A 12,416-nucleotide genomic window follows, 5' to 3' on the forward strand; every position below is an offset into this window, starting at 1 on the left:
CTCCTTCCCGGCCCCGCGAGCGGAGATTCCCCTCGGTGCGGACCACGCGACGAGCGGCCGCAACCCCCGTCCCCGTCCCTGCGCCGCTGGGGGAGAAAGGGGGGGGACGGACGTTGAAAACCCGGGCAGGGGTTTTAAGATTCAGGTTTTATTTCTCGTTGCCCTGCTTTGATTTGCTCGGCAATAAATTAAATTAATTTCCCCCAGTCGAGGCTGCTCCGCCCGGGACGGTAGCTGGGGAGGGATCTCCCTGCCCCTGCCTCCGCCCGCGAGCCCGTCGCGATGCTTCCTCTCCCCCGTCGCGCCGAGGAGGGCGGTGACGGAGCGGCTGGGTGGGCAGCGGCAGCGGCCGGGGCGCGGGGCCGGCACCGGGAGAGCCGAGGCGGTCGGCGAGCTCGGTCGGGCTGGTTCCAGCCCTTTCGTTACAAACGTCGGCTATAACTTAACGCGGGCGCAGCTCTCCCGCCGGCGCAGTCCCTGGCCACCGAGCCCAGCGGGCTCAGTGCGAAACAAATCAATAATAATAATAATAATAATAATAATAATAATAACAACAGTATCGTAATAAGGCTAAAAAGGTCCGCGCGGTGGAGTAGTTGCTCCGGCGAGCGAAGCCCTCGGCTCTGGCTGCGTGAACCGGCTGGCAGCTCAGTCTGGGGGAAACCCCGTCCCCGGTGGGGCCGGGGGCGGCGGAGGGGGTCCCCGAGGGACCCGAGGTTTGGCGACGGCCCCGAGCGGCTGCTCGCGAGCCGGAGACCGGCCAGAAAGTCAGCGGAGGGGGGCGAAGCCGGCGGGTCCCGGCGCGGGGAGGGGACGGTGGTACCCGGGATGCCCCGGCGGCCCCGGCGTGGCTCAGCCCTCCGGCCGCGGCTAGTGGCGGCACGTCGCCTTCGCCTCCTGGAACTGGGGCCAGAGCGTCAGCAGGTCCTGGGGCTGGTAGTGGTGGACCATCACCAGCTGGGAGAACCGGCACGCCTCGTACTCGAGCCGGTACATGTTGAAGACCCCCCAAGGGCTCTCGGTGAGGCCGATGCCCAGCGCGTGCAGGCAGATGCCCACGAAGGAATCCTCCATGTTGATGACGGGCAAAGTTTGGGCGACGTCGTAGATTTTGCCGGCCAAATCCCCGGAGAGGACGTAGCCGGGTCCGCCGCAGTAGGGCGGGTAGGTGTCGTTGGGGTAGACCTCGCGGGGCACGTACCACTTGTAGGCCTTGCTGCGCAGCGGCCCCGTGTTGCGGTAGATGTAGCCCGTCATGAAGTTCTTCCTGGGGGGCAGCAGGAACCGTTCCACCAGGTAGCCCAGGTTGAGGAAGACGTCGCGGTCGGCCTTCACCACGTAGCTGGCGTTGGGGCAGTGCTTGCTCACCCACTCCATGCCCATCAGCGTCTTCAGCGTCAGGTTGTTGTAGGTGTCCAAGAAATCTTGCTGGAGGATGTCGCGGTGGAGAAGGCTCTCCTCCTCCAGCACCGGCCGCAGCTCCTGCCCGAACACCGGGTGGACGCCGACGAGGAAGAGGCGGAGGACGGAGACCCCCGGCACCGAGCTCTCGTTGCCCCAGGTTTGCCGGATGGCGTTCCTGCCGGCCACGTCCCCCGGCTCCGTCACCACCAGCAGCACCAGGAAGGGCGGCCGGTCCCGGCACTTGTGGGGCTCGTTGAGGAGGAAGCGGTAGGGGTGGGGGTAGGGAGGCTGCAGCGGGTGCCGGGTGGGGGCCGGCTTGGCCGTGGCGTTGCCTTGCGGATCCGGCACCCTGTGCCACCCGAAACCCGCCCTGGGCGGGTGCTGCCGGTCGGCGGCATCTCGGCCGGGGCTGGGCAGGGCGGGGGCGGTGGTGATGGGCTCCTCGGTGAAGTCGTGCACCCGCAGCCCCAGCAGCGCCAGCAACGTCAGGACGGGCAGCAGGAGCAGGCGCAGGCTCTGGCACTTCATGGCCACCACCTGCGGGGAGACCCGGCGCCTCAGAGCGATGGCGGGCCCACCCGGCGCTCGCTTGGCACCCAAAAAACCCCCTCACTTGGCACCCCCCCAGCCGCTCACTCTGTGCTCACCCAACGCCGGCTCTGCGCCCACCCAGCCGCTCGCTCTGTGCTCACCCAACGCCGGCTCTGCGCCCACCCAGCCGCTCGCTCTGTGCTCGCCCAACGCCGGCTCTGCACCCACCCAGCCGCTCGCTCTGTGCTCGCCCAACGCCGGCTCTGCACCCACCCAGCCGCTCGCTCTGTGCTCACCCAACGCCGGCTCTGCACCCACCCAGCCGCTCGCCCCACACCCAAAAAACCCCCACCCACTCTTCGCCCACCCAGCCGCTCACTTGGCACCCAAAAACCCCTCGCTCCTCACCCGCCCACCCTCTCGCTCCGTGCGCCGGGGCCCCTCCGCCCCCCCCCCCGCCCCGGCCGCTGCATTTCAGGGTCTCGCGGTGCCGCCGGCTGCGGGCCGGGCCGAGCTGGGGGGGGTCGCACCGGGCACCCCCGACCCCGTCGGCGTCCCCTCACCCACCCCGGCGTGGCCGGGGCCACCTCGGCGCGGCCGCAGCAGGGCTGGGTGCTGATAAGAGGTGCCGGAGGCGATAAGGAGGGAACGCGAAGCGGCGGGGCCGGCGCGAGGGCGGGGGTGAGGGCGAGGGGACCCCCCCGGCGCGGTGAGGGCCCTCGCCTCGGGGGGGGCACGATGCCGGGGGGAGCAGCCCGGGGCGGGGGGACGGGGCGGGGGGGGGGGGCACAGAGGGGTCGGGGGGAGCCCCAGGCCTGGCAGAGAGGGGGCCGAGGGGGGGCAGAGAGAGGTGGGGGGGGCCGGGGTGCGGAGAGGGACCGGGGGGGAGGGGGGGGCAGAGAGAGGTTGGGGGGAGATTGGGGGGCAGAGAGGGGTTCAAAGGGGGCAGAGAGGGGTCGGGGGGGGTCCGGGGGGGGGACAGAGAGGGGCTGGGGGCTCCCCAGGGGGGCAGAGAGGGGGCGGGGGGACAAAGAGGGGTCAGGGGGAGATTTGGGGTGCGGAGAGGGGTCCGGGGGGGTCTGGGTCATGCAAAGAGGTGCTCGGAAGGGAGCCTCGGGGGGGGCACAGGGGACTGGGGGGGCAGAGAGGGGGTCGGGGGGGGACAGAGAGGGGCCGGGGGCTCCCCGGGGGGGCAGAGAGGGGCCGGGGGGAGATTTGGGGTGCAGAGAGGGGTCTTGGGGGGCGGGGGGAGCCCGGGGGTCCCGGCCCCGGGAGCGGCTCTGGGGCAGCGGCCATGCTCGGTCCCGGGGCCGGGGGGGTCGGGGGGTCCCGGGGGTCTCGGTGGGGGCCGGGGGTCTCGGTGCGGGGCCACCCGCAGCCCCGGGGGGCCCAGCCCCCCTCCCCCCCCCCGCCTGGACCCCCCGGGTGCCCCGGCCAGTTAAACCAGTAAAACCAGTTGGGGGTCCCGCTGCCTGTCCCCAGCCCGGTGGGAGCCGCGGGGGTCCCGGGGCTGAGCGCCCGGCTCTGCCCAGTTCTCCCAGTTCCCCCCTGATGCAGCTCCCAGCTCTGCCCAGTTCATCCCAGTTCCCCCCGGGTGCAGCTCCCAGCTCTGCCCAGTTCTCCCAGTTCCCCCTGGGTGCAGCTCCCGGCTCTGTCCAGTTCTCCCAGTTCCCCCCTGATGCAGCTCCCAGCTCTGCCCAGTTCTCCCAGTTCCCCCTGGGTGCAGCTCCCAGCTCTGCCCAGTTCTCCCAGTTCCCCCCTGATGCAGCTCCCAGCTCTGCCCAGTTCTCCCAGTTCCCCCCTGATGCAGCTCCCAGCTCTGCCCAGTTCTCCCAGTTCCCCCCTGATGCAGCTCCCAGCTCTGCCCAGTTCTCCCAGTTCCCCCCTGATGCAGCTCCCAGCTCTGCCCAGTTCTCCCAGTTCCCCCCTGATGCAGCTCCCAGCTCTGCCCAGTTCTCCCAGTTCCCCCTGGGTGCAGCTCCCGGCTCTGTCCAGTTCTCCCAGTTCCCCCCTGATGCAGCTCCCGGCTCTGCCCAGTTCATCCCAGTTCCCCCGGGTGCAGCTCCCGGCTCTGCCCAGTTCTCCCAGTTCCCCCTGGGTGCAGCTCCCAGCTCTGCCCAGTTCTCCCAGTTCCCCCCTGATGCAGCTCCCGGCTCTGCCCAGTTCTCCCAGTTCCCCCCGGGTGCAGCTCCCAGCTCTGCCCAGTTCTCCCAGTTCCCCCCGGGTGCAGCTCCCGGCTCTGCCCAGTTCACCCAGGGATTGCAACACTCGACCTTTCCCAGTTCATCCCAGTTCCCCCCGGGGTACAGTGCTCAGCCTTAGCTGATCCCAGTTTCCCCAGTTGCCGCTCCCCTCCCTGCCCAATTCTCCCGCGACTCCTCTTGCTGCAGCTCCCAGCTCTTCCCAGTTGCTCCCAGTTCACCCCAGATGCCGCTCCCAGCTCTTCCCAGTTGCTCCCAGTTCACCCCAGATGCCGCTCCCAGCTCTTCCCAGTTGCTCCCAGTTGCCGCTCCCCTCCCTGCCCAATTCTCCCCGTTCCTCCCGCGTCTGCTCTCGCTGCAGCTCCCAGCTCTTCCCAGTCACTCCCAGTTGCTCCTGGTTCACCCCAGGTGCTGCTCCCAGCTCTTCCCAGTCGCTCCCAGTGGATCCCAGTCGCTCCCAGTGGATCCCAGGTGCTGCTCACCTGCCCGTCAGCCTGGGCGCAGCCGCTGCCAGTGGGGCGACGGAGCCCGGCAGCGGCAGAAATTGCCGGTCGCGGCTGACGTAGCCCCGGCCACCCCACCCCGTCCACAAACTTCCTCCCCATTCCGCCCCGGCCACGTGCCCGGCCGACCCACGGCCGCGATGCCCCCCACGCGCCGTGGGGCAGGGGACGGGGGCCTGGCCCCCCCCGAGCCGCTGTGGGGGTGAGGGGAGGGGGAACGGCCCAGACTGGGGGGGGGCTGAGCCGCAGCCGGCGGCGGCGGGCGCAGGCGTGCGAGCGCCCGGACCCCCGAGGACGCGCGTGTCCCAGCTCCCGGCCCCCCGGGACGGACCCACGCGGCCGGGCTTCCAGACCCCCAACGAGCGCACGTGGCCAAGGGCTGAGCCCCCCAGACTGGACCCACGTGTGCAAGGTCACAGACACCCCCCCCCCCAGCAAGGACCCACACGTCCGAGCCCCCAGACCCCCAAAGGACCCACGTGTCCCAGCCCCCAGCCCCCCAAAGGACCCACATCGGAGCTCTGAGACCCCCCAAAACAGCCCCACATGTTCGAGCTCCCACCCCCCCCCAAATGGACCCACACGTGCGACCTCCCAGACCCCCAAAGGACCCACATCTTCGAGACCCGAGCCCCCCAACACGGACCCACATGTCCGACCTTCCAGACCCCCAAACACTCAGCCCCCAGGCCCCCAAAAGACCCACATATCCAACCTCCCCCCCCCCCCCCCAACACAGACCCACACGTCCCAGCCCCCCCCAGCACAGACCGGTAGATGGGGGCAGATGAGACCTCTGGGGGGGGTCACAGCCTGTTGGGGGGCACCTGGGCCCCATGGCGGGGCTGGGGGACCCCCGGCAGCTCAGGGCGCGTTGCCAGCTCCAGCCACGTGTCAGGCGTCGGTTGGTGGGGACAAAGGCCACCCCCGGGTCCCGCTCGGGGTCGTCACCCACGGTGGGGACCCAGCAGCTGGGTTTGCGGCACGGGGGGGGGGGTCGGGGGGGTCCCCCCGACGATGACGATGGGACGGATGCGGGGTGTGACGGCGGTGGCGGTGGAGAAGGGGCTGATGGAGGAGCAGAGTCGGAGAGAATCCGGGTCCCGCGTCCCTGTGTCCGTCCCTGCACCCCCGGTCCCCCACCACCCCGGTCCCCTCCTGCGTCCCTGGGACCCCCGAGCACCCCCTGAGCCCCTCCTGCATTCCTGCACCCCCAAAACGTCCCCAGTTCCCCCCCTGCACCCCCAGATCCCCTCCTCTGCACCCCCAGACCCCCACCGCCCCTACTCCTCCCCCTTGGTCCCCTCCCGGGTCTCTGGGTCCCCAGAGCGTCCCCGATCCCCCCCGGGACCCCCGAGCACCCCCCAAATCACCGGTTCTCCCGCCGTGGGCTCCACCGGACCCCGCGATGGCAGCTGAGCCCCCCGGGCAGCACCAGACACCCCCCCCCCCCCCCAGCGTCCTCCCGCCCCCCGGCACCGCGAGCCCCCATCGCACCCTGCCCAGGCACAGCGCAGCCGAGGGGCACCGAGCCCCCCCAGACCCATCTGGGCCCCCCCAGACCCATTTGCAGCCACACAAGCCGCTCTTCCACCAAGAAACTTTATTTGGATGCAGCTGCATCTGCTCCCCCCTTAAAAAAAGACCACCCCCCCTTAAAAAAAAACCTCCCCCCTTAAAAAAAAGACCATCCCCCCCCTTAAAAAAAAGACCACCCTATTAAGAAAAGACCACCCCCCTTAGAAAAAAGACCACCCCCCTTAAAAAAAAGACCACCCCCCTTAAAAAAAGACCACCCCCCCTTAAAAAAAAGACCACCCCATTAAAAAAAGACCACCCCCCTTAGAAAAAAGACCACCCCCCTTAAAAAAAAGACCACCCCCCTTAGAAAAAAGACCACCCCCCTTCGAAAAAAGACCGTTCCCCCTTAAAAAAAAGACCTCCCCCTTAGAAAAAAGACCACCCCCTCTTAAAAAAGACCACCCCCTCTTAAAAAAAGACCACCCCCTCTTAAAAAAAGACCACCCCCCTTCGAAAAAAGACCGCCCCCCTTCGAAAAAAGACCTCCCCCCTTAAAAAAAAGACCACCCCCTTAAAGAAAGCCCAAAGTAGTAAAAAGCCCACCCAAAAAAAGTACAAAAAGTGTATTTTTGGTCTGGAAAGGACAAAGCCCCCCGCAGGGGGAAAACGGGGGCTGCCGGGGCGCTCGGCCCCTCCGCCGCCCCCGGGGCTGGGGGGGGGGGCGCGGGGGGGGGTCCCCTCAGTCCAGGGTGATGCCGACGGCGGCCAGGGCCTCCAGCACCCAGGGGGGGACGCGCTCCCGCGGGCCGTACATGGCGCCCAGGAACCCCCGGACGAATTCGGGGAAGCGCTGGGCCAGGATGCTCTCCCGGATGGAGCCCATCAGGTTCAGCTGCGGGAGGGAGACCCCCCCCCGGGTTAAAGGGGAGGCTGGGGGGGACCCCCCCCCACACCCCCCCCCCCCAAATCCCCACCCCCCCAGCCCACCTGGTAGGCGATGTTGTGGACGGTGAGGTGGTGCAGGGCGGCCGTCTCGCTGCGGATCAGGGCGTGCAGGTACGCGCGGCTGTGCCTGGGTGGGCACAAAAATGGGGGGGGTGGGGGGGGGGGTGTGTCAGACCCCCCCCACCCCGGATCGGCACCCCCCCGCCCCGCCCCGACCCACCGCCGGCACGTGGGGCAGCGGCAGCTCTCGTCGATGGGGCGGAAATCTCTGGCGAAGCGTTCGTTCTTCAGCTGCAGCGAGCCCCAGGGGACCAGGGCCGAGCCGAAACGCTGCGGGGAGGGGAGGGGGTCAGGGACCCCCACCCCCGGGGGCTGGGGGGGGGGTCCTGTATGGGGGGGTGTCCCCCCCCCACCTCCTCGGAGCCTCTTACCGCCGTGCGGGTGGGGAAGACGCAGTCGAACATGTCGCAGCCCAGAGCCACGCAGACCACCAGGTCGGTGGCGTAGCTGCGGAGGGGAGCGGGGCTGAGCCGGGGGGGGGGCCGAGCCCCACGTCTGCGCCCCCCCCCCCCCCCCCAACCCCCCCCGGGGACGTACCCCACGCCCATCAGGTAGCGGGGCTTGTCGCGGGGCAGGCGGTCGGTGCTGAGCTTCACCATCCTCCAGAAGCGGTCCTTCTCCTCGCCCCCGCTCAGGCCCCCGATGGCGAAGCCGGGGACGTCCCGGAGGGTCATGGCTGGGGGGGGGGGGGGGGCTCTGAGCACCCCCCCGGGCCCCCGAAGGGCTGGGGGGGAGGGGGGGCAGGAGGGGGAGGGGATGGGGGGAAGGGGGGGGGGACGGGAGGAGGAGGGGAGGAGGGGAATGGGAGGAGGAGGAGGAGCGGGGGGAAGATGAGGAGCGGGGGGAGGATGAGGAGCGGGGGGAGGATGAGGAAGATGGGGGGTGGGAGGAGGAGGAGGAGTGGGGGGAAGATGGGGAACGGGAGGAAGATGGGGAATGGGGGGAGGATGGGGAATAGGGGCAAGATGGGGAGCAGGAGGAGGATGAGGAGTGGGAGGAAGATGGGAATGGGAGGAAGATGGGAACGGGAGAGAGATGGGGAGTGGGAGGAGGACGGGGAATGGGAGGAAGATGGGGAGTGGGGGGAGGATGAGGAGTGGGGGGAGGACAGGGAGCAGGAGGAGGATGAGGAGTGGGAGGAAGATGGGAATGGGAGGAAGATGGGGAACAGGAGGAAGATGAGGAGTGGGGGGAGCATGGGGAATGGGGGCAAGATGGGGAGTGGGAGGAAGATGGGGAACAGGAGGAGGATGGGGAATGGGAGGAAGATGAGGAGTGGGAGGAAGGTGGGGAGTGGGAGGAGGATGAGGAGCGGGAGGAGGTGGGGAGTGGGAGGAGGATGAGGAGCGGGAGGAAGGTGGGGAGTGGGGGGAGGATGGGGAGTGGGGGGCAGAAGATGGGGAGCAGGAGCAAGGCAGGGAGTGGGCGCAGATGGGGGAGCTGGGGGAGGATGAGGAGCGGGAGGAAGATGGGGAATGGGAAGAGGATGAGGAGGGGGAGGAAGGTGGAGGGGAGGAAGATGATGGGGAGCTGGGGAGGATGAGGAGCGGGAGGAAGATGGGGAATGGGAAGAGGACGGGGAGCGGGAGAAGATGGAGGAGGATGAAGGGAAGATGGGGAGCGGGAGGAGGATGAGGAGGGGGAGGAAGGCGGGGAGGGGCCACGTCCCCGCTACCTTCCAGGCACTGGGTGCGCAGGGCGGGGTCCAGCCCCCCTGGACGATGGCGAAGAGGCTCTGCTGCCCGGGGCGGCGGTTGGCGGCGATGCAGCGGTCGAGCCAGCGGACGGACCTGGGGACGGGGGGACAGGGGGACGTCAGGGCGGGGGGGGAGGGGGGTCCCGGGGGGGGGCCGGGGGGGTCCCGGACCTGTGCATGGCCTCCCCTCACGCGCGGCCCCGTCGTGGTGCTGCTCACCACGTCGTCCAGCTGCATCACGATGTCGGCGCCTGCGGGAGACGGGACGGGGGGTTGGGGGTTCAGACACCACCCCCCCCCCTCCCCTTTTTGGGGGTCCAGGCCGGTTTTGGGGGTCCAGCCCCCCCACCCCCCCCCCCCCCCCCCCCGCACTCACCCAGGGCGTTCTGGATCTCCATGGACTTCTCGGGGCTGAGCAGCATCTCCTCCCCGCCGTAGGGGAGCGGAAGCGGACCCCCTCCTCCGTCACCTCCGACAGCTCCGCCAGCGACACCATCTGGAAGCCCCCGCTGTCCTGGGGGGGGGACGACACAGGGGGGGGACACCCCGATAATGGGGCTGGGGGAGGGGGGGGGTGCCCCACGCTCCCGGGGAGGGAGGAGGGAGTTGGGTGCCCCGGGGCTGTGGGGAGAGGGCCGGGGGTCCCGAAGTGGGGATGGGGGGGGCCCTTCCCTTCCAGGTGGGGGGGCTGGGGGTCCCTTCCCCCCCCAGGTGGGGTCTGGGGGATCCCCTCCCTCCCGGGTGGGGGTTGGGGGGGGTGTGGAGGGTCTCCCTCCCCCCCCCCAGGTGGGGGTCCCGGGGGTGTTACCCGCCCAGGTGGGGATGTGGGGATCCCCCCCCCCCAGGTGGGGGTCGGGGGGGTCTGGAGGGTCTTCCCCCCCCCCCAGGTGGGGGTCCCGGGGGTGTCACCCCCACAGGTGGGGGTCGGGGGGGGTCTGGAGGGTCTCCCCCCCCCCCAGTTGAGGATGTGGGGGATCTCCCCCCCCCAGATGGGGATCGGGGCGGGGTCTGGACGGTCTCCCTCCCTCCCAGGTGGGGGTCCCGGGGGTGTCACCCCCCCAGGTGGGGGTCGGGGGGGTCTGGAGGGTCTCCCCCCCCCTCCCACCCCAGGTGGGGGTCCCGGGCCCCCCCTCACCGTCAGCAGGTTGTGGGGCCAGTCCATGAAGCCGTGGAGGCCGCCGGCGCGCTGCACCAGCTCCGGGCCCTGCGGGACGGGGTCAGACCGGGGGGGCCCGGGGGGGCCCGGGGGTCCCGTCCCCGCGGCATGGGCACCCCGGGGGGCGGGGCTACCGCGCCTGGGGGCGGGGCTACGAAAGGGGCGGGGCCACCCGGTCCTCTCTCCCCTGGGCACAGGTGGTCGAATCCCCTCGGGGCGTGGCCATGCCCGGGGGCGGGGCCATCGCAGGGGGCGTGGCTTTCCCGGGGTTCTCGCCAAGGGGCTTTTAGGGGCAAAGGGGCGTGGTTCTCCCGGGGGCGGGGCCACCCGGGGGCGGGGCCATCCCAGGCCGGGGGCGGGGCCCTCCGGTGCCCGCTGCTGCCCGGTGGCTGCGGGCGGGCCCTGTCCCGGTCCGGTCCCGGCGGCCCCTCCCGGTTTCCCCCCCCCCCTCCCCCGCCGCGGCGGCGCTCACCGGCCGCGTGCCCAGGTGGTAGGTGTTGCCGAGGCAGATGCGGCAGCCGAGCGCGGCGAGCTGGGCCGCCGTGACGCCCTTAGCGGTCCCGCGGGTACCCACGGGCATGAAGACGGGGCAGGGGACGGGGCCGTGCGGTAGCCGCAGCTCGCCGGCCCGCGCCCGGCTCCGCCCGCACTCCGCCGTCACCCGCAACAGCGGCGCCGGCTCGGCCCCGCCGCCCTGGGCGCCGCCATCTTCCCGCTCCCCCACGTGACCCGCGCTTCCGGCCGCCGCCGCGTCCCCGCCGGAAGCGGTGGTAACCAGGGCAACGCGGCCGCCATGTTGGGGCTTGGGCCTCCGCGCTGGGCCTCGGCGGGGGGGGGGGGACATCCTCCTCCGGCCCCCATGTCCCGCGGGGAGAGCCCCTGCCTTCCCCCCCGCCCCCTGATCCCTGGGAGAGCCCCCTCCTCACCCCTGTGACCCCTGGGGAGAGCCCCCTCCGCCGCCCCCCTGTCCCTTGGGAGAGCCCCCTCCCCTGGGGCCTATGTCCCTCAGGGAGAGCCCCCTCCTCTGCCTCCCTCCTCCTGGGAGAGCCCCTCGCCTGTCCCCTTGTCCTCGGGCAGAGCCCCCTCCCCTGGTCCCTAAGCCCCCCAGGGGAAGCCTCCTCCTCCAGCCCCCGCCTCAGTTTCCCCTCACACGACAGCTCGTCCGTCCCCTCGGGATCCCCCCTGCCAGCTGCCCCCGGGGTTTCAGCCCTCAGCCCGGGGTGCCGCGTCGTCAGGACCGTGAAAGCCCTGAGCAGGTCTGAGCGTGGAGAGACCCCCCCTCTTTTTACCCATTAGCACCCCAGTTCCCCCCGGGCCCTGCCCCGGGGGGGTTCAGGCACCCCCCGTCAGGTCGGGCACGGCTCAGGAGCAAGCGGTTCGGCCTTCGTGCGTGGAAGCGCGACCCGGGAGATATTCCTTGTTTTGATATAACTGGCTGTTTGTGTTTCTCCAGACTCCGCCGTAATCGGCTGCCGGCGCGAGGGAGGCGAGCGTGCCGGCTCGGCGCGTGGGAACCCGCCTGTCTAAAGGAGGTAACCTCCCCTGGAAGAGCGAACGGTTCCCAAAACGGATCTACGGTTCCCTGCGGGGGAGTTTGGTGGAGAGTTCACGACTGCGCTGTTTGGGGGGCGGGCCGGGGGGGGGGGTGTCCTGCCTTCCCAGTCAGACCATCCACTGGGCCGGGGGACCTGAACTGGTGAGGGGGAGCAGGGGAGGGGAGGGGACGAGGGACGTGCCCCGAGCCGGTTCGGTACGACAGGAGCGTCCTGTTAGAAATTCCCTAAAACCAAATTAAAGCGGCCTTCGGGAACGATCCGGAAAGCTCCAGCTCTGTCCTCTGCGGCGAGGAGGGCTCGGGCGAGGGCTGGGTGCGGAACCAGTGGGGACGCTGCGGGCAGCCCTGCCCGTGCCGCCGCCCTGCCCTCGCCGCGGCTGCTCCGTGCCGGGACCCCCAGCAGCCTGCGACCGAAGGCGGTGACGAACTCGTTACGGCGTTAACGAGAGCCGGCCGAGGGGAAGCGGATGGAGGTCCAGCTTCTGGGTGAAGCCCCCCGCGGCCGCGTCACCTGCGCCTGGGTGGGCAGAGCCCGGAGCAGCCTGGCCAGCGATCCCAGCCCCCCTGGTCTGCTTTCCCTCCCGAAACGCGCGTTTCGATCTCGGAAATCTCGCTGGAATCCGGTAATCGGCTCGCTGGCGCAGCGAGGGGAAGGGGAAAACGGCTGCCGGGCTCTCCGCAGCTTCTCCCTCCGCGTCGCTGGGACCGGCGAAGCCGTGCCGGTGGCTCGGTGCATCCGCCAGACCCTGGCTCCCTCCCTTCCTCGCCGGCCCCCTCCCCGCCGGCAGCTCAACCCGTTTCGGAGCCAAACGGTCGAGTCCAGATGATGGTAATGCCGGCGGCT

General features: G+C 70.5%; 2 protein-coding genes across 2 annotated transcripts; both read right to left on the bottom strand.

Moving 5' to 3' along the window:
* Positions 1-870: 870 nt before the first annotated feature.
* Positions 871-1,932, bottom strand: LOC142421262 (beta-1,3-galactosyltransferase 2-like). The gene has a single exon (XM_075525833.1). The coding sequence runs from the start codon at positions 1,930-1,932 to the stop codon at positions 871-873; it is 1,062 nt and encodes a 353-aa protein (XP_075381948.1).
* A 4,836-nt stretch (positions 1,933-6,768) lies between these two features.
* Positions 6,769-10,861, bottom strand: QTRT1 (queuine tRNA-ribosyltransferase catalytic subunit 1). Its single transcript, XM_075525836.1, is given in 13 exon segments — positions 6,769-7,052; positions 7,148-7,232; positions 7,326-7,435; positions 7,537-7,612; positions 7,703-7,841; positions 8,841-8,873; positions 8,876-8,955; positions 9,033-9,046; positions 9,048-9,112; positions 9,238-9,303; positions 9,306-9,375; positions 9,997-10,065; positions 10,490-10,861. Coding segments are annotated over 13 exon segments (1,332 nt in total). The 3' UTR covers positions 6,769-6,899.
* Between the last annotated feature and the right edge of the window lie 1,555 nt (positions 10,862-12,416).

Source organism: Mycteria americana, chromosome 28 (genome assembly GCF_035582795.1).
Source record: "Mycteria americana isolate JAX WOST 10 ecotype Jacksonville Zoo and Gardens chromosome 28, USCA_MyAme_1.0, whole genome shotgun sequence".
In the NCBI taxonomy this organism is placed as follows: Eukaryota; Metazoa; Chordata; class Aves; order Ciconiiformes; family Ciconiidae; genus Mycteria; species Mycteria americana.